This window comes from Zootoca vivipara, chromosome 6, assembly GCF_963506605.1.
Source record: "Zootoca vivipara chromosome 6, rZooViv1.1, whole genome shotgun sequence".
Lineage (NCBI taxonomy): Eukaryota > Metazoa > Chordata > Lepidosauria > Squamata > Lacertidae > Zootoca > Zootoca vivipara.
This window is the reverse complement of record NC_083281.1, coordinates 42,937,305-42,958,275: the sequence shown is the minus strand read 5'-3', so window position 1 is coordinate 42,958,275 and position 20,971 is coordinate 42,937,305. Positions and strand designations below refer to the sequence as shown.

The 20,971-nt window shown below is 45.4% G+C and overlaps 2 protein-coding genes across 5 annotated transcripts; one reads left to right on the top strand and one right to left on the bottom strand.

Annotated features, from left to right (window-relative positions):
* Positions 1-1,840: 1,840 nt before the first annotated feature.
* Positions 1,841-5,459, top strand: LOC132592316 (uncharacterized). Its single transcript, XM_060275872.1, has 2 exons — positions 1,841-1,961; positions 2,926-5,459. Exon 2 carries the CDS (start codon positions 3,311-3,313, stop codon positions 5,255-5,257), a length of 1,947 nt encoding a protein of 648 aa, XP_060131855.1. The 5' UTR covers positions 1,841-1,961; positions 2,926-3,310; the 3' UTR covers positions 5,258-5,459.
* Positions 5,460-6,674: 1,215 nt separating this feature from the next.
* Positions 6,675-19,946, bottom strand: DCDC2B (doublecortin domain containing 2B). 4 transcript variants are annotated; one of them, XM_060275877.1, is made up of 11 exons: positions 18,200-19,946; positions 14,881-14,938; positions 13,441-13,517; positions 12,885-13,034; positions 11,548-11,694; positions 10,717-10,756; positions 10,045-10,119; positions 8,861-9,047; positions 7,769-7,872; positions 7,250-7,312; positions 6,675-6,808 (listed from the first exon to the last, which is right to left on the bottom strand). In XM_060275877.1, exons 1-11 carry the CDS (start codon positions 18,475-18,477, stop codon positions 6,707-6,709), a joined length of 1,281 nt encoding a protein of 426 aa, XP_060131860.1. In that variant the 5' UTR covers positions 18,478-19,946; the 3' UTR covers positions 6,675-6,706. The 4 variants fall into 4 exon arrangements, with proteins under 4 accessions (XP_060131860.1, XP_034975471.2, XP_060131859.1 ...); XM_035119580.2 differs by lacking the exon at positions 12,885-13,034 and adding an exon at positions 12,699-12,830; XM_060275876.1 differs by having other exon boundaries at positions 6,679-6,811.
* Between the last annotated feature and the right edge of the window lie 1,025 nt (positions 19,947-20,971).

The following is a 20,971-nucleotide window of genomic DNA, read 5'->3' as shown; positions in this document are numbered from 1 at the left end:
TCACCCTGAAATCTTTCTGCGTCCTACCTATCCTGCCTCACATTTTTTCAAAAACAAAAAAAGAGTAAAAGCCATGAAAAACTCTAGAACGAGTCATTCTAATACCGGTACCTAATTCTATATGAAAAGAGTGAAACAAACTTAACCTAACTTAAAAGTGCCTGACGTGAAACTATACATAATAAACCTAAATAAGAATTCTTTGAAAAGGGAAAATACCCTAGTCATAAACCTAAATAGGGATTTTCTGAAATGAAATGAAATAAACCTGACAGGTTGCCGGCTAGAGGAATCAGTTCCTCGAAGGAAAATTGAGAAGAGGTTTCAAAAAACTAAATTAATAATAATTCATTGTAAAACTCAGGAAGGGTTTACAAACCTAAGTTATAGAACGCCCCCCAAAAGGGGGGGGGGAGGATCCCACTTAAATAGTATTAGCTCAAAACTTAGGCTAAAGAAGTTCTCATGATGTGGATACTTCTAAAGGTCGGCAATGAATGCTAAAAGGTGTTCCTTATCCTGGGTTTAAGTGAGGCTTAATATCATTTTCCTTATATTCTTTGGTGTAAGGGGGAAGTTAATGAGGCTTATGACCACCCCACCAAAACAAACATCGTTTAGCTGGCAATTACTGTTGAAAGCAAAACCTGACCTACCCAATTCAATTTGGGTGGGGGAATAGAAAGGAGGGCCCCACAAATAAAATGTATGTCTGCAAGAGTCTAAGACAGGCTTCCTCAGCCTCGGCCCTCCAGATGTTTTGAGACTACAATTCCCATTATCCCTGACCACTGGTCCTGCTAGCTAGAGATCATGGGAGTTGTAGGCCAAATAATCTGGAGGGCTGAGGTTGAGGAAGCCTGGTCTAAGAGGTTCCGGTTGTGCCAGAGCTAAGAGCCTAAAGGTCCTGGCTAAGTGAATTTCTTTCCGTTCCCTTGAAAGGGGGCAAATGTCTTGATCCCTACAGGTGTGGTTGATGAGACCCCAAACAGTGTTAAACATTCTCTCTCTACTCACCAGCCTCCTTGAGTCCCTTTAGGGTTACGAGCCGGACAAACAAAGGCACCTGCCATAGAACAGCGTTTCTCAACCACTGTTCCGCGGCATGGTGTGCCGCGACATACAGCGACGAGAAGGGCGATTTGCATTGTCACGTGCCTGGCGGCCGCTAATACGCACCACTGACCCGCCAGAAAGCAATATTTGGCAAGTGAGAACAGTCATAATTATAATATAGGGCGGCACAGAGTTAAATTTTTTAACTTTTTTAATGGTGGTGTGCCTCGTGATTTTTTTCACGGAACAAGTGTGCCGTGGCCCAAAAAAGGTTGAGAAACACTGCCATAGAACATACCACGTATCAAGTGACATCTATTCTTTAGGAGGGTACCATGATATGCAAACTGCCAAAAAAAAAAAGAGGCAGGTTTGGAAACTCCCTTCAACCCCCTGAAGGAAACAGGAAGTCAAAACTTCCATCGGTCGAGGGTTTCTCAGCAAGCGCCTATAATATAGTTCACTGCATTTTTAGTCCGCTGCTTCTCCAAATAACTGCCCCTTATTTTAGCGCTCACCCTATACTCTAATCCGTTATAACGGAAAGATGCAGGTTGATATACCGGTATGATATGATCATATATTTAATGTAATATAATCTCCCCCACCCTCGCACATGTACAATGTGTCGTAGAACGTCAGGCGCGCGCGCAGTCCCTCTTCCAGCCCACCTGCCCCACTCTCAAGCCAAGTCTCGCCTGCAGCTCATGGCAGCGAACTCTCGCGAGGCTTGTTCGCAAGGCATCGCGGATGCGCCTCTGAGCCGCGCCATTTTGGAACAGGCTGGCTGGCTGACAGAAGCGAGGTGTTGTGGGCGCGGCGGGGGAGAGACGGCGGCAAAGAGGAGCTTCAAAATCCGGGATTCCGGCTGGAGCTGCTGTGATTTGCCGGAACTTGGCTGGCAGGTGAGAGCCGCGGCGGCGACAACGCTTCCTCCTTCTCCCTCCACACCGCCGACAGGCCTGAGGGAAGAGGAGGCGGTGTGGAGGGAGGTTTGCGTGTGGGGGGCGGGGCGCTTCACCGGGGGAGAAGAGGGAGGATGCCAGGCTCTGAGGCTCCCATAGTTCGGTCTTTCACCCCCTGCCTCTAGTATGTTGCTTCTCCGTCCTTCCCCCGGCTCCCTTCTTCCAAGAGGAAAAAAATAATGCGACTCAAGTTCCGTTGGGGCCCGGCTTGGTCGAGGGGCGGCAGTTGGAGGCGGATTGAGAGGGAGGGAAGGAGAATAGATAGGGCAACCTGCAGCGCAACCTGCAGCGGGGGGCGGGGGGGGGGAGTCGTACCCGACTTTACCTGGCTATGAAATGGGAGGGGAGGAGGAGGGCAGGAAACGCGCGCACTCTCGCAGGTTAGGCGCTGAGATCCGCGGGCGCTTTTCCTCCTCCCGCCCCCTCTTGCTTTCCTCGGGTCCCGGATCCGAGCTTGCCACATCTGGTGGTTTGCAGCGCCGTCCTGTTGCGTGTTTACTCGGAAGTAAGCCACACGGTGCGTAATGGGGACTTTCTCCGAGTAACTCTTATGCCTTGGGGTTGCAACTGCAACTCCTCCTTTCACCGAGGACTGTCTTCTCTTCGGCTAGTTCGTTGGGCCAAGGAGCGTGCTTGGTGGCAGTTTTAATTCCTCCGGTTTTCTTCGCGCCTGCCTCCCATGATAGTACTGTATCGCCGTTTCACCCTGCAGTAAGACATTCTCCCCTCCCTTTTTGCAATCGGCATGGATTTCGTTGCATGTTCTTACTTTAAGGTTTCCTTGTTCCCAAGTACGTACATGGTGTTCATTATTCTTCCGAGAGCAGATTAGTAATGTTGCAGATTTCTGAAACGTCTGGAGAAAGGAACATTGATTGCAATGTGTCTTGTCTCTTCTTCACAGCCTGGCCTTCTAGGTGATCTGGATTCTGAACATGAGGCCTGGATATTTTGCAACCTGTTGCCTCAGCTTGTGGGGGAAAAGGTAGCTGGATGTTGACCTGCAGAGTCTCCTTCTGTTGAAAGGGAAAACGTTGACTAAAAAGGGAATTGGGATTATAACCTGCTCAGTCACTTTTCCACTTCAAACACTTCTGAAGTCTGCAGAACCCACCTCGTGAATTTTTGAAATTCTCCCACTTCTCCTTAAATTCAGGATATCACCATGGACTAATTTTTGCCCGTAAGGAATGGATAATTGTATAAACTTCTTAAGTTCTGCATGCTACTTTCAAGAGCTGTTTTTGCTTTCTGGTTCAAACTGAAATTTAGTGCTTCTAGGCAACAAAATGCCGAAAAGAAAATGTAAATTTACTGGTGGGCTGCAGAAAAAGTATACGTGTTTTAGAAGAGGTAGAGATGATTTTGAAGGTGAATGCATGATATGTAAACCAGGTACATTTGTCTCTGTGGCAAATAAAGGAGGACGCGACCTGCAATCACACGTGGAGTCCGAAAAACACAAAAAAGCAATTCGAGGAGAAGCTTCTTCAGCACAATTAACAGACTTTTTCATAAAACCATGTAGCAGATTGGAAGACGAAGTAACCGCAGCTGAAGGAACTTTTGCTTTTCACACTGTTAAGCACCACAACAGTTATAATGTGATGGCATGCACATCAGGCCTACTGAAGACGACATTCCCAGATTCCGATATTGCAAGGAGGTTTTCAAGTGCAAAAACCAAGACAGAGGCAATTGTAAATTCTGTCTTGGCACCCGATTGTTTGGAAAATGTTTTGAAAAGCATTGAAGAAAACAACGTAGGTTATTGTGGAGTTTCCACTGATGGGAGTAACCATGGTTCAGTAAAGGTGTTTCCAATAGTTATTCAATATTTTGACTGGAAAAGTGGTGGTTTGCAGTCCAAAATCATTGAAATGCAAAGCCAACCCAATGAGTCTGCAGATACAATCTTGTCATACGTGAAGGAAACTCTTGAAAGTAAAGGACTGCTAAAGAAATGCATAGCATTCACAGGTGACAACTGCAGCACAATGTTCGGAGGGATACGATGGGATTCAGAAGGAAGAAATGTGTTCGCAAAGTTGAACAATGAGCTAGATAACAAAACGTTAATTGGTGTGGGATGTCCAGGACACATTTTGAATAACTGTGTTCATCAGGCAGCAGAAACTTTGAACATCGATGTTGAGAGCATCATTTTCAAGATATACCAGTACTTTCACATCTATGCAGTCCGAACGGAGCAGTTAAAGGAGTACTGTGAATTTGTAGATATTGAATACAAAAAGCTGCTATCTCATAGCAAGACAAGGTGGTTGTCATTATTTCCAGGCGTCAATAGACTCATTCGCGTGTTTCCAGCTGTCAAGGCATTTTTTCTCTCACAGAATAATCCACCAACAGTGTTAAAAAAGTTTTTTGAACACGCATTTAGTGAGGTTTATTTATTGCACTTGCAGTCTCTCATGAGTATGTTTCACTCATATATTTTAGAACTCGAAAGGGAAAATAATTCAGTTGTAGAGGTTCTGAAAGTTCTGCTTTGTGTTCAGAACATGCTCAATGAACATAAAAGCAACAACTTTATGCCCCTCAAAGTTAAGAGTCTTCTAGAAGAAAAGCGTAAGGAGGGTCTTGGTGTGGAGTGTAACAAATTCTGTGCAGAAGTAAATAGCTTATATGACAACTGCATAGAATATCTGGGAAAATGGATGGAGTCCATGAAAGAGTTTTCATGCTTCATGTGGATGTCTCTTAGTGAGTCACTTGAGTGGGACAAGGTAGAACCTTCTATAAAATTTCTCCTGGACAGGGATATATCCATAGATGATGTGAAGTGCTTTGATCAATTCTGCAACCTCAAGAAGTTTGTGGATCAATACAAAGGGGATGATGAGTTCATTAATCTTCAGGCACATCAGAAGTGGACCAAGTACTTTGAGACTTCCCAAAACATGTGCCACTCAGAACTTTTGAAGATTGCACAGTTTTTTTTTGCTGTTGCATCACATGATAATGCAAATATGGAACACATTTTCTCTTTGATGCAAAGTTGGTGGAGCAAAGAAAGAGGCCACTTATCCTTGGAATCGCTGCGGAGTATATTGCTAGTACAATACAATTATAAGCACTTTACTTGCAAGAAATTTCATGCTTATCTCTTAAGCAATAAGCAGTTGTTGAACAAGATAAGATCTACGGAGAAATATGCTTGGGCCAGACAACATCAGAAAGAAGAACAAAGTGCATTTGAAAGTGACATACCATGAGGTAGTTGGCAAATGTGTTCCCTTTTTTGTTCTTCAAAATATGGCAACCTTAGTCTGGAACCGAGAGGGGTGTTGTGCACTGTTGACACTAAATAAATGTTTTGTACTGAGAGTACTGTATATGGTGAATGCTAATGTATAATAAAAAAATTCCTTCAGTAGCACCTTAAAGACCAACTAAGTTTTTATTTTGGTATGAGCTTTCGTGTGCATGCACACGAAAGCTCATACCAAAATAAATACTTAGTTGGTCTTTAAGGTGCTACTGAAGGATTTTTTTTTATTTTACTTCGACCCAGACCAACACGGCTACCTACCTGTAACCAGAGCTAATGTATAAGTTTGCTTGAAGATAGAGCTGCATTATTAAACACACCACATATCTCCCCACACTGCCTCATATTTAAATCAAGCCTTGCAATTATGTACTGTATTTGTGCACCATCTCTCAGCCTTAGTTCTCAATGCAGCTTACAATGAAATTTAAAAATCCATCCAAGAAATGAAAGGGCCCCATAGCAAATGAATGGGGAGGGCACACGAGGGTGACACAGCCAAGAGGAGCCTTGGGGTAGAGCAGTAGTCCCCTAGGATTGCTATCAGCCAGATAGGTCACTAAAGTGTAGTGCCAGTTCCCTCCCTTCAAAACTTATTAGTATTGAAAGCTGAAAAGCCAATATACTCGCATGCACCCTCCACTGGTATAGACCATCTAGCAGGACCATCAAGACATTTTCAATCTGAAATCTGGGTCAGAATCAATTTTATAGCAAATGTGGTTATACTATGAACAGGAATTGAGAAAAAAATATTTTAAGACACAGTTTGCCAGTCTGACTTGCACTGCCACAATGATGTCTCCCAGCCCACATAAAGCCCCTGAACTCCTGGCTCACTGCCCCCTTGATCATGAGATGATGAGGCTCCTTACCATTTTCTCCCTTGAAAAGTACTTTGAATTGAAGGAGGCAGTTGGGCACATGCTTCCTGCACAATGTGCTCTCAAGGCTCAGATTAATTCTACTGGTCCCAACTTTTGCACAAATCCCTTGGAAACATGAAGTGAGTGCATGTACACTTTCTCTTGCACACCCCTGGTACCTATGATGTTAACTGTCCTGTTTACCCATTCCCATATTTGTGTGTGTGTCACTTGCAAGTATCACTTGTCTCACAAAATCCCACTGAGGTCTGCACCCCTTTCCCCCTCCTGGATCCCACCACCACAGCCCACCTCTGTGATCCTCAGATGTACATTCCAAAGTAGAGAGCATTCCAATGCTACATCTTTATTTTAAGAACATCCATAAGATAAGCATTTGAGATGCAGATTGCACAAAACCAGCATGTGGTTGTTTTAGGATCTCTCTCACACACACACATATCTAGGAAAAGCCTTGCTGGGTTTTTGTGTTACCACAGTCTTTTCTCAGGTGAAACAAAGTTTCTTCAAGCCGGATGGAAAGGAGGCTTTCTTGTCACTTCTTCCTGTGAGTCACCAGCAGAACACTGGATTGTGTGGGCCTTCTGTAGTTTGTCAGTATTCTCAACCTTCTTGATGCATAAAGAATTAGAAATTAAAAAACAAGGCTAGTGCTGTCTCCCAAAAATATTGAAACAAGTATCTAGAGGACTTTGGAAGGAAGGTTGAACTGGTGTGCTACTGCTGGAGTAGGAGGGCTGTAGGAAGAGAACAGGGATGGGGGACTTGTGGTGTCCCAGATGTTGATGGACTACAACTCCCATCATTCCTGACCATTGGGCCACACTGCCTGCAGGGGACAATGAGACCTGGGAGTCCTGCAAGATGTGGAGGGCCACAGATGTACCCCACCCATCTTAGAAAAAGGAAACAGGTGCAAGAATAAATGGTATTTTGTGCTCACGTGATTAAATGCCTTTTCTAAGGTGACTGGGTTAAACTATGGATAGGTTTTTTTCTGTGAAAGGTGCTGCAGACAATATGCTCATTTCTCTGAGATGGCTGCTTACCTTCCTGCGTTGCAAAGCTTCACTTTGGGGCACAAATTCCTCTTCTACAGTCTCTGCAGCTTTCTGGAAAAAGGGAGAGAGGGAATTGAAGAGGCCCAGGAGGAGTCACAACACACACAGCTGGAGAAGTGCTTTGTTGCTCCATACAGCAGTAAGTCCCAGTGAAGAAAATGGGACTTGCTTCTGCATAGAGGGCTGTACAATAAGTTGGCCACAGCCACAAATCCAGCTGCTGCTTAGAATAGTGGCCACGATTGGAACATAAAATTTAACAACAGGCTCCTTGTGTGAGGGTGAAGATCTAAAAAAGCTTTCGCCCTTCAAGTCAATGAAAAGGCAAAGAGACTCCAGCCCAATATTCAGAGTTCTCCATAACTCCTCCCCCAGACACATTTTGAGAGTGAATTCTTCCGGCTGAAGTTTCAACATCCACTGGGATTCCTTGCGGCGGTGACAATTTCCATTCATAAAATCCAGAAGATGTTGACCTAAAGAGAGGCCCACATAACCCCCTCATACCTGGTCAAGGGGCAATTCCACTTGCGTGTTTTCATCATCTCTGATTTCCTGGGCATCCTGTATCTCTTCCCTTGCACCTTTTATTTTGTAAACACTTCCTTCATCTGAAGGAAAATAAAACAATTTGAGAAAATGTTCTTTCGTATCCTGAGGCTTCCTTACTAGAGGAAATGGGGTTGTGAAGGCAGCCTACACAAATGGCCTGCAAGTCTGAAGTCTTCTTCACTTGGGGGGAATCCTATGACCTTTCACCTTAAAATTAGGAGCACCCTTTCATTTCACCCAAGAGGTACTTCTGAATAACACAGCCACGTCATATTCCAGAGAAGTTTTCAACATCTCTCACACACGATGAATGGAATTCACTACGCCAAAACGCAGTTCTTGCCACCAGCTAAGGACAAATTCATAGAAGACAGGAAGATGGAACCTTCAGGGGGCACAGCCTAAATTTAAATCAAGCTGGCTCAACCCGAGACCTTCCACAACCTTCACAGCACACACACCGGTCACACTACATGCGGTTGGACTTTATGTAAATTCTACCATCTTTATTACTACTGTATTACAGATACTACAATCCGTATTAAACCAACCAATGAAGACATTTGGTTGGCCTGAATGAATATATTAACCCTCATAGGGGTTTTGTTTTTTAATGGCCAGTGAGGCTATCTTTGTATTACCGGTATGTGCAACATTCATTCATTTATAACATTTGTACTCTCTTCAGCCCCAAAGGCTCCCAGAGTGGCTTACATGCAATCAAAACAAGATAGGCTTATCTAAAAATTCACACAACACGCAAGGGAAAGGGGACAGGGAGGGGAGAGGAAAATCAACAACTCAGGCACTACATAGCTGTTTCTATATTGACCAGCTGGCACAGTTCAGGGGCAGGAGGTTCCTGATGGAAATGATCCTCCAGCAAAGCTGATTACATTATCCCTGTTGCTTCCCATCTCTCCCCCTGAGGCAGCTTGAGAGAATGGCTGCCCCCAGGATGACAGTTGAGGGGAGGGAGAGAAGGAGGTCTGGTGGGGCTGGCTTAGCTGGCAGAGATTTCAAGCAAGAAAACCTTTTCCTTTTTACCTTGGTCAGAATTCTGGTTTGAGTTCCTCCTGATATGCCTGGCCTGGCCTGGCTTGGCGTGGAAGATGGAGTCTGCCTTCTCCATGCGCGGGTGCTTCCTGCCTTTCTTGCGCTGCGTCACTGCGGAAAGATTCCAGCTGCTTTCCTTCTGCACAATCCCTGTGGACTGCACTCTCCGAAGGTTCATCTGCAAGCCGGATTCAAGAAAAACTCATAAGTGGGTGGGTGGGGGGTTTCCATTCAGCTGCAAGTGTGAGACAATTTTATTCTCAGGAAAAAATTATTTCTAGGAGTGGTGCCTTATTTGAGCTGGGAGCCCCACCATCTCCACATTTATGAATGCCGATGCTCAGGTCGGGTGTTTCTTCACAATTGTACAAGTTGCCATGGCTGTCACTTGTGAGCTCCTACACTCACATTTCACTGCTGACACAACTAGGCTCTTTCCACCGAAAAGTTGTGAGAGCATGGGACTACGACCCAGGAGACTAGGGCTCAAATCCCCACTTGGTCACTGGGTGACTTTGAGCCAGTCACAGCTTTCCAGCCTAACCTCCCAGGGTTGTGAGGATAACAATGGGGAAGAGAACCATGTGTGCTACCTTGTCACTTTTGAGCTGGCCATTGGGTTTGAGGGAGAAACAGGGCTGTTTCCACACAACAATTGCTGAGGTGGAAGACATACTGTACCACAGGATGACTTTTCCCACTCCATATTCTCATGCTGAAGCGAACTTGGGGAAAGGGTCCCCACAAAATAAAATGGCAGACTTGGGTAGCCAGAGAACAAGTGCTTTCAGCACATCCATCATTTGTCATCACTCTCTAGCTCTAGAGGGTGGACTCGATGGCAACCTCATGGAGATTTCTGCACTTTGAAAACGCACCATCTCAAATCGGGGTGTGGAGTCTTCCTGGCCCGGTGGGCCTCATCACCTGTTCCCACCCTCACAGGGTCATTGTGAGAGATACGTACAATAGAAACATGTTTTTAAAAATATGACATCAATGAATTTTAAGGCTGCACAAACCTTAGGGGTATTTGTTAAGTTCTTTGCAGTAATATTATTTGTGCACTTTTACTGATGACTGTGTAATCACAAGCTCCCTTTTTCAGTCAACACGAAAGAGAAGCGTGAGGAGAAGCCCCCATTTCCCCAGAGCTGCTGTTTGTGTTTCTCTACCTGTTGTGGCGGTTCAAGGAGTGCTGAGTCACTGGACCCCTCTTGCGGAGCCAGGTGGAGCTTAGCTACCGGTAACTGGAAAAAAAGAAGATACAAAATTCCCACCAGGGTACTAGTGAATTAATCAAATTTATTGTTAACTTAACCAAAGGCTGCTTCATTTTAAAAAGACAGGGAGACCCAGAGGGCTGGAATTCCAAGTAGAGGAACCAAAGTCCATCTCTACATTTCAGTGGGGTTTTGAGCCGTGGCAATGGAAAGGGCAGACTTTTGTGGCACAACGTCAGGAAATCGTATGCACTGAGATTTAGCAATGTGAGATTTTAGCTTCCCTGGGATTTCTTTTACTTGATGAAATGGGAGTGGACTAGCCCAATACATCACACAGGGAAGCAAGCGTTTTGCAGAAATCTAACATCTCCTTGGGTACTACCAGATGGTCACTGGAAACCCTTTTTTTAAATGGATTTTTCCCAGAAAGGGAAAACCTAGAATAAAATATTTTTCTTATAAAATATCTGAGAAAAAACATGGGCTGGCTATTTTGCGTGAGCACCACCAAACCCACCATATGACACACTGACCCATCTGCAAGTCTTGTCCCCGCCCTTCCCCCTTCAACCAGCAGAATCCCTGGTCAGCACCATCCCTGGGGTAGTCAGCAAAACTTACCCCTCGATTTTGGCTCATTCTTCTGCTATTTGAGTGGTCCCTGTAATCATAGAAGCAGGAAATTCACTGCAGCCCACACCGGGATAAGTTTAGTTAGGGAAAGGGTCTGGGCAGATAAGATTTATTTTAAAATAATAATTCTTATAATGCTAAAAAGTTGCCTTTGGCACATTGTTATATCTGCTATTACGTTGTTTTACTATGTGGTGGCGCTGTGGGTTAAACCACTGAGCCTAGGGCTTGCTGATCAGAAGGTCGGCGGTTCGAATCCCTGTGACAGGGTGAGCTCCCGTTGCTTGGTCCCAGCTCCTGCCAACCTAGCAGTTCGAAAGCACGTCAAAATGCAAGTAGATAAATAGGAACCGCTACAGCGGGAAGGTAAATGGCGTTTCCGTGTGCTGCTCTGGTTTGCCAGAAGCGGCTTTGTCATGCTGGCCACATGACCTGGAAGCTATACGCCGGCTCCCTCGGCCAATATTGCGAGATGAGCGCGCAACCCCAGAGTCGGTCACGACTAGACCTAATGGTCAGGGGTCCCTTTACCTTTACTATGTAATTAGGACATTGTTTTTGCACTGTTTGATTTTGAAATGCATTCCTGTTTCTGTGGTTGTAAGAGCATTATTTATTTTGTAAAAAAGCGGCCTACAAATATGATTATGAATGATTTTTATTTTGTTTTAAAGGGCTATGTTTGGAACAAGAGGGACTGAACTAGTTTTAGCAGCATGAACACAACCACGAAGGAGTGGGGAGGGGCTGGTGTTTACGGACTTGTGGCCATCTAAGGAGTGGCCCTTGAACCGGCCCCCAGTGAATTCAGCCACCTACCGAATTGGCTGGTGTGTTATCTTTGGGGGCACCAGCAATTCAAAGTAGGGCAGGTCTTTGTACTTCTCCAGGCCCACCGCCACGTAGTAGTTGCCGCTCACCAGATCTTCACCAGTGGAGACGGCATCGCCATTGAGCTTGCAGAGCCTGGCCAGAGACAGAAAAGTGAATATATATAACAGGTAGGGAAATCTAAACTGGGAACGAGATTGAGGATGGAGAGAAAGTTCTATATTTGAATGGGGAAGGGCCATAGCTCAGTGGTGCAGCACCTGCTTCGCATGCAGAAAAGAACCTTTGCATGGGAGAGAACCCTGGAGAGCCACTGCCAGTCAGTGTGGGCAGTACTGAGCTAGATGGGCTAATAGTCTGCCTCGGTATAAGGTAGGTTTCTGAAACTTCACTATAAATCTGAAGTGAAACTAGCAAACCAGAATGTTTACGAAGCCTTGAGAATGAATTTTTCACCTTTCTGCATCACTAATAATGATGATGATGATGAATTGGTATTCTATTCAAACATTAAACCAAAAGCACAAAACAATGTGGGTTTAAATGTCACTGTCTTTCCTTGGGAACTGTGTTGAGTTGACAGCCTGGGACTTGGAGCAGAATTGCCAAATTACAGTTCCCTGAATTCCTTGGGAGGAAAACGATGTCAGTGATGCCAATATAAAACAGAGTGCAGATCTCTTTCTACAGACCACGTGGTTGCTTGTAACCCCCAGTCAACAAACCTGGTTGCACATATTTCTAGGAATGGGCACTTTCAGAGGAAGAATCTAGCAATGCCAATTAAAAGGTAAAGGCAGAGAGTGACTGGCCGAAGGCCACCCAGTGAGCTTCATGACTGAGTAGGGGTTTGAACCTTGGTCTCCCAGGTCATTATCCAGTGCCTTAACCACTGCACCTTTGGAAAGGCAACCACATACTGCAAACATCTCATTCCCAGCTGGTTTTTCTACTTGTAAACTACTTAAAAGTATTTTGGCATTAAACAACACATAAATAGCCAGTGTCCCAGAATTCAATAAATCCCACACAGAGGTGCCTCCTAGGAGACAAAAACCTTCGGGTCCGTTTCCTAAAGAATCTCGTTGCTGGAAAGTGAAAGGCAGGCAAAAAGGGTGGAGCTTGTTGAAAGTACTCACCTTCTAACAGCCCCAGTCCGCAGGTTCGCCTTGGTTGACAAGATGGAGAGGACAGCGCTCCACTCCTGCAGGGTGCTCTTGTTGAGGATCAGGCGGAAGGGGGGGCTTAGCAGGTCCCCATTGCGGAAAACACTTCAACAGAGAAGCAAAGGGACAGGCTGCTTGGGCCATCATTGTCATAGTTACCTGTGTGTGTAAGCTCTCCATTCCTCTTGGAAGGGGCATGGCTCTGTGGCAGGGTTGCATATGGAAGGTCCCAGTTGAAACACCAGTGGCAGCTCCTGGTATGGCTGGGAGAGAACCTGGCCTGAAACTCTGGAGAACCACTGCCAGTCACTGTAGACAATGCTGAGCAAGATGAACCAGTGTATGAATTGTATACACTGATGGTATACAATAACGACCACCAAATCCACTAACTACATACAACAAGACACTTAATGCCACTCTTGCTTCAGGAACCTCTAAGCCACCTTGCATCCAACAGGTACTCAATTCAGATTTATACATTTTTGCCAACCACACACCAGCTAAAAGCAGCACGAAGCCTTGGTGTGGAGAAGTTTACCCCTATGGCTTGAACCAGGCCTGGAGTGAGGGACTGGGCTTGCTCTGTCTTCAGCAACCTTTCCTAATAATCCCTGCACTCCCCACCACCACCACCACTGTCCAAAGGACATTCGTTTTATTTCTCTGCTGCTCCAAAGGGGAAATTGTCAGAAGAAACCAAGGAGTCACTCACTGTATAATGCAGGGCAAGTTCACCTGCTTCTTCCAATGTGTCGAAACAGGCATCTTCTGGGGAATAACTGGGTAGCTCTGAAGACCAGAAACACCAAAATTGTTATTGACAACAAGAGATCCCCAGCCGTGCTCTTGGTGCTCTGCAGATAAGCATAAACAGAAAAGAGAAACCAACAGGGGTCTCTGTCCCAGCAACCTTACAATCTGATTTTTGGAAGACCAGAAGAGGGGAGGGAGGACCAAGTCTGACAAGCGACGGACATGGGGTAACTCAGAAGACAGAGGCAGCCCAGGAAAGCCTGACAGGTGTATGCATCCTAGAGTTCAAACTCAGAATTTGAAACCAGACAGCCAACAACAGGTTAAATGGGCTGCTCTCCTCCCCGCTAAGCCCAGAACTATGGCACACAGCAGTGAGTCATTGTGGCCTTATCAGGCCTGTTCCTAAGAGGCACTGCTAAGACAAGGTCTTTCTGTTGTCACCAACACAGAAAGAAGCCGCCTTCACATTGGCTTGCTGAGTGCACATACTGCTGCTACGGTGACTAAAGCTTTGCTGTATATACACACAGCTCAGTTGGTAGAGCATGAAACTCTTCATCTCAGGGTTATGGGTTTGAGCCCCATGTTGGGCAAAAGATTCCTGCATTAAAGGGGGTTGGACAAGATGACCCATGTGGTTCCCTTCCAATTCTTACAATTGTATGATTTTTAGCCTTGTAAGGTGAGTGGGACTAACTCAAGGGGTTCCACTCAGCCTTAGCAAGATTCAGACCTTCCTCCACAGATTTACTCTTCAGAGGTTAACCTATATAATTCATATCACCATCTTCAATGTGTGGACCATTCTGTACCCCACCACTGCTTGCCTTTCAACCTAAGTAGAATCACAACAGTGATAGATAGTTCAAGGTCTTGTTGCTATATTTAAGAGAAAAATCAGTGGATGCAACTTACTTGCATCAGCCACCAGGCATTGCAATTTGTGTACAAACACACACATTATTATTATTATTATTAGTAGTACCGTAGTAGTACCCCCCACCCATCTGACCGGTTGCCCCAGCCATTCTGGGTGGCTTCCAACAAATATAAAAGCATAATAAAACACCAAACATTTAAAATCACTTAAAGCTGCTTTCTACTGAGCCTAAAAACGGGGAAACAGAGCAGTTCAGAGCCCTCTTGCAGGTTAGCTTCACTGCATTGGCTTCTCAGAGACTGGACTATATTGGAGTGGGTGGGCCAAGCGGAGAGAGTAACTTTTCCAGACTGTAAGCTTATTCTTTTGCTTCCACAGTGCCTAATGTGCCAATAAATATTTTTTAAAGTGTTTTGTGTGTGTGTGTGAAAACCGCTTTAAACTGCTCATCCTTTAAAGCAGCATCAGCTGCTTACAAACAGCTGAGGCCTTTCCTTGCCCCACTCTGGAACTCACCTGCACTCTGTCTTTCTTCTGGTTCCCATTGAGCTGCCTCATTCCAGGGTTTAGATAGCTGTCAAGCAATGAGGGAAGAAAATGAACAGGGTGAGCAAGCAGAGGTCAAATCCCAGCTCAAGTCAGGCTCACTGATTGGGTCTGGTTAAGTCTACTGTTGCCAAGTCTCACTCTCCCCTGCTATGGATTGGACATGTAATTTAGCTTTACAGCTTCTTGTTTGGTGAAATCAATGTCCCCTGACAAAACCAATGTGATCTTTATAAACAGCAACATTTGGGTGATTAATTAAAAAACTAGTTGGATCTGCTGCTTTATTGCCAGTGTTCAAAATTAGCCAGGAGCATTTTGAACCTGACTATTGGCCCCTTGTGAATAAATGCAGATGCCAGGGAGCCAGGATGGCGCCTGACATCTTCATCATCTGGAGGTACATGCCTGGGGATCATTGGATCTTGATTGTTTTCACACACTAATACCACATCCTGTAGAATTCTATCCGTTATTTCAGTCTCTAATCTATGATTATGACTACTATTACAAATTGTACACTTTTTGGCCCAAAGGCCCCCAAAGTGGAAAAACAGCATGTTAAATATTTATTTCTTTAAAATATTTATAAACTGCCTACTCCCATAAAATATATCAAGGCAATGTACAACAACACACACACACACACCATAAAGTGCCGCAAAACAGTACAAAACAATCATAAAAATGACTGGCTCGGGATGCCCTCCTCTGGTTAATGTCAGTGATCAAGCTGGGGTCCTTATTTCATGGAGTATAAGAAATGCTACCATCAAATCAGCAAGCAAAGGCAGCCAAATCACAAGAGGAAAAGCCTCCGCAAGCAAGATTGCTTACAGGTGACTTCACCAACCCTCCACACACAGCACCTAGAAGACTGAACAGACAAGAAGAAACAGAGTCCAACATGCCGCTCCCCATTATTTTTGGCAAAATATAGCCCCTCAATAGAAGCCTCATTAGACTTGTGTGCCCTGTCCCTCAGAAACCTCAGCCATGACCTCCAAAGTCAAAAGCATTTGCAGAAGGTTCTAGTTCTCTTCTAATAATAATCATCATGATTCACCTCAGCCACTCTACAAGTCTCAGGCAAAGGGCTGAGTCACCTCTCTGGAACCCTCCAAAAGCCACTAGACTTTGGAACCCCACTCTCACCCCTGTTTTTTGCCATGTTGGCTGGGGCCGATGGGAGCTGTAGTCCAAAGCATCTGGAAGGCACCAGGTTGAGGAAGGCTGCACTAAACATTGACCACCAGATACACCACTCTTTAAAGCAGCCTTTGTTACCTGCCAGAAGATTGACTGTATTCCCAGCGGACTGTGGGATAAGAGGCACAAATTCAGGCTGTTCCGTTACCTTGCACATCTACTTTGTAAGTCAGGTGCCCACAGGTACACAATACTTGCTGGGGATAATTCCTGTGATGTTTGTGGGCTGACATCACAGACTTGCTGCTGTCACAATCCAGGAGGGGAGTCTCCCTGGGACACACAGCCCATTGTGGGGCCTCCTGTATGGGTAAAAGGTAAAGGGACCCCTGACCCTTAGGTCCAGTCGTGGATGACTCGGGTTGCGGCGCTCATCTCGCTTTATTGGCAGAAGCTTCCAGGTCATGTGGCCAGCATGACTAAGCTGCTTCTGGCGAACCAGAGCAGCACACGGAAACGCCATTTACCTTCCCACCGGAGTGGTACCTATTTATCTACTTGCACTTTGATGTGCTTTTGAACTGCTAGGTTGGCAGGAGCAGGGACTGAGCAATGGGAGCTGTACAACCTTTAGAATGGGGTTGCTATATTCCCAAAAGCGAAAATCTGGACAAAGTTGTTGACCAAAAAATAAGTAAGTTTTTGGGTCTTTGGGGGGATTTTAAAAAGCATTTTTATTTTTAAGAAATTGCCCTTGTTGCTCAGATGCCATTTTGACAGTCTGATTCCCAGACATGTCCAGGAAAACCCAGACATATGGCAGCCCTACTTTAGAAGACATCTGAAGGCAGCCCTGAAAAGGGAAGTTTTTTATGTTTAATATTTTATTATGGTTTTTATATACATTGGAAGCTACCCAGAGTGGCTGGGGCCACCCAATCAGATGGGTGGGGTATTACTACTACTACTACTACTACTACTACTACTACTACTACTACTACTGAATAGGACGTACCTATTTTCATCAGAGAAATGTTGCGGGTAAGGGGTGATGGGCTAGATTGGCCACCGGCCTGATCCAGCAGGTTCGCTCTACTTATGCTCTTAACTTCCGCTCATGCCATCAGGACTCATGTAGGAGATCCTGCCACAAAGAGATTGGACAGTGGCAACACGAGAACGGGCCTTTTCTGCAGTGGCTCCCTGTTTGTGGAATGCTCTTCCCAGAGAGGTTCAGTTGGTGCCTTCATTATAAACTTTTAGGTGCCCAGAGAAAATGTTCCTCTTCAACCAGGCCTTGGGCGGAATGACATCCGATGCCCTTTTAAATGTGTAGCTTTTTTGGGGGGGGGGTTATTGGGTTGTCTTTGTTCTTACGCTTATTATGTATTTTGTGTGTGTTTTTATATTGGAATTTTATGATGTGAAGCGCCCTGACATCTACGGGCATAGGGCAGCATGCAAATTTAATAGACAAATAAAATACCACATGCCAGCAGAGGGAGCTCTCCGAGGGAGTTTTTTTTTATAAGACAACTTGCCAAACAGCGAGATTTGGTGTCTATTTCTCGTCACCTCCCAAACATACGGTAGTCCTAAAATGCTCACAGCCACGAGGCGCTGTACATGAAAACAAAAACATTGAAGGCTCTGAATTGGATCAGGGACAGCTTCTGGGACGAAGGGTTAACTCTGTTTGGCATGGTCTTTCAGATTTAAATGACCTTCCCACCCTCCAATCCTGTTATTTGCTCAACGCGCACATTGAACCAGAACATGTTTCCCTACAGAGCTAACTGCAGCTTGGGAGGACAATTTTTATCTGGGGAAATGGTGCAGGAGGGCAGGGTTGAAAGCCTAACTCCCCTACACACAGTCCCACCCCCAGCAGTTCCTTTCAAATAAAAATCTGGCAACCTGCGGTGCCCCAAGTGAGAAGATACCCTCATTTTTGATAGGAAATCAATGTCCTCATACCTGACTTCATCCCTCTCTGCCAGTCAACATAACTAACAGGTTCATAGCTAACAGTCGGTGCAGCTGATTTTCTGCAGAGAGCCTGGGATTTTTTTTGGGGGGGGGGGAGAGAGAGATAGTCTACTGCCATCAGTATGGCAGGCAACACAGCCAGCCTACTCACTCCATTCTCTTGAATCTCTCAAAGCCTCCCGCAACGTACTGGCACCCATTCTGCAGCTCGCCCAGGTCGGAGACCCGATGACCGTGCCGGGGGGTATAGATGCTTCTGATGGCCGCGGGGGCATGGATTGTGCTGGTCACCTCGTTCAAAAAGGCCTCAAAGGTCAGGAACCGCCGGTGGCTCACCACAAACTTCCTGCCGTGGAAGAAAGGGTCCCCGTTGCGATACACCATCACGTTCTTAGCCACAGGGGCCACTGCCACTGTCCCCGAGCTCATGTCCCTCTGGCCTGTGGGTACCAGCAGGTTGCTTATCTTGCCAATCCCCTTGGCCAAAGTTGGAAAGCAGAGCAATAGGGGTGGGGGACAATCCTTGTAAGCTCCCACCACTGCAAACCTTTCCAGTCTGAGCAGGGCCTCTTTGCCAAGTTCTGTTCTGAGAGAGCAAGGCTTGACGTTTCCATAGCTGCCAGCTCAGCAGGGGAGGAGGAAATATCCTCCGTCAGGCCAGGAAGCTGAGCCACATCAAGAGGAGAGGGAGGGAGGAAGAGAGTGAGTGAGTCAGTCACTTTTGGTTTGCCATGGACACCGATCCTCCCTTGAACAACATTCATAATCCAGGTTCCTTCCTTTGACTTCAGAACCTATCCAGTTCTCAGGACAGCAACATGTGAAGCACTTGAGCATGTGCAGTGTTCCTCCCACCTAGGATTATAAGCAAGGCTTCCAGGCCATTCTCACTTATGTTGAGAAGTGATGCCACTGGTGGACACAGCTTGAGAACGTGTATTTTCGCACTATAGGCAATACATTTATTTTGCAAAGGAATTTGCAACCCTTCCTGTGCTTGCCTACCTAACACCTCTGCAAGGTAGTCCATTGTTAATTCCAATTTACAGATGGAAAAAAGAGGTTGAATGTGTTGCCTACCCACTGAAGCCACAGGATTTGCCCCAGGGCTGCTTATTTGTCAAAGCAAGTTCTGCAGACCCTGGCAGGACCAAGTACTGCAGTCACAAACAGCTGTGTTATAACTCCTGTGATGCAGAGCAGATTGTCTCTCGGAGAATATTCTGTGAATATTCACAGAACCTGGTGCTCCATAACCTTCTCCCTGCATCGGGCATTGCTGTCCAGCCAGGTAGGGAATGTGGCTGCCACCTCTGATGATCACGGATGGTTTGTATTCTGCAATTCAGTACAAGAACAGGAAAAAATGCAGATAGTGGCACAAGGGGCATAATCCAGATTCTCCAGAATCTTTTCGCAGGGGGGAAAGCTTAGCCATAAACCTTGCAAAGGATGTGGGCAAATCTGACCACAGCAGGCCCACTTGTTGCAAAGCATCTTGCTTGCACCCACAGAAAGCAGCATTGGGCCAGAAGTGATGGTTTGGTACCAGGCAGAGGACACTCCTCTGGAGAACTGGGTGCATAATCAGGGGTAATCCAAAGCTTTTTGTGGGATTGCTGGGAGCCTACTTTGTTTCATACACTACATATCTCAGCCTTTCCCAACATTATTGCCTTACTATCTGTTTATTTTCTTCCCCTGCCTTCTAAATTGGTGGGGGGTAGGGCAATCATGATTAGGAATCTGGAGGGGGGGGTCCAAGTATTTTGACTCTTTCGTCCCAATTAAACCCTACTGTCCACTTGGTTACAGGATATGATTTGGACTCCAGAAGTCTGGAAACCAAGTTGTGATACCATTTGCAGCTTAAAGCACATCAGCAGCGACTGGGTGCTGCTAAATTGCAGTGCTGCCAAGTTAGATGCCAAAATCAAAGGCACAAAATAAACTTACCTACCAAATATACACACAAACCTTTTGTCCTATAGAAAGTTTAATAACTATGAGCTGGTTTTATAAATCCCCTCCCACAATGAACATTTCATGTGTTAACAAGCATAACATTAAAAAATTATAAAACCACATCCATTTGTTCAGTAGACTACAATTTTCACAAAGGTTTACAAGAGCTTGGGAGGGAAAGAGAACACGAGGAAGCGAGCTAGTAATACAAATTAAATTTTGCATACTTTATCTGCTTCTTGTGATTTTAAGTGCAGCTTTTGGGGGGTACACACTATCCAGTCTTAGCCAGATGCTTTTGAATACAACTCCAGACGTAGCCAAAAACAACTGAAGGGCACCATGTTGGTGAAGGCCACACTAACCTCTGCCTTCAGCAGTCCTATGCATTAGCAAAGAATTCTTCCATGGGACTTCAACTCACTAATCCATATCTTTACACCATCAGACAGTTACTAAACAAACACTAACTGGGCCATGTGAGATCCTCTCCAAGCCTCAAGGGACGGGCAGTGCACTACAGGTCCAGCTATCCAAATGGCTCTGGCAGTGACTCCGGGTTCAAGGCTAAGGGTGATCAGGAGAAGGAGGCAGTTGGGAGCACTTGCAGCACCACCAGAACTGGAGTGTGTGTGTGTGTGTGTGTGGAACTGAGTGTCAGAAAAATTCCAAGAAATATGGTCCTCGAGATTCCTGCCCAGTACTCCTCAGTGCTAATTGCTCCTGCAGGAAGTGTACCACTTTGAAAGAATGTAATGAAAATGATGTATAGATGGTACTTAACACCAGAAAAATTAGCTAAAATGTATAGGATGAGTAGTAAAATATGCTGGAAATTTAAAGATAAAGATGGTGAATTTTTATGTGGTGGACATGCAAGAAAGTAAAAGGATTTTGGGAAATGATATATAATGAGTTGAAAAAGATGTTTAAGTATACCTTTCCCAAAAAGCCCGAA

Bases quoted from the DNA above. Each gene is read 5' to 3' on its own strand.
- DCDC2B (XM_060275876.1), bottom strand. From the start codon at position 18,477: ATGAGCTCGGGGACAGTGGCAGTGGCCCCTGTGGCTAAGAACGTGATG. The intron at 7,873-8,860 runs GTAAAAAGGAAA...ATTTTCCTTCAG, and splicing joins AAACCAGAATTCTGACCAAG to ATGAAGGAAGTGTTTACAAA. The intron at 7,313-7,768 runs GTATGAGGGGGT...CCCTTTTTCCAG, and splicing joins TGGAATTGCCCCTTGACCAG to AAAGCTGCAGAGACTGTAGA.
- LOC132592316 (XM_060275872.1), top strand. From the start codon at position 3,311: ATGCCGAAAAGAAAATGTAAATTTACTGGTGGGCTGCAGAAAAAGTAT.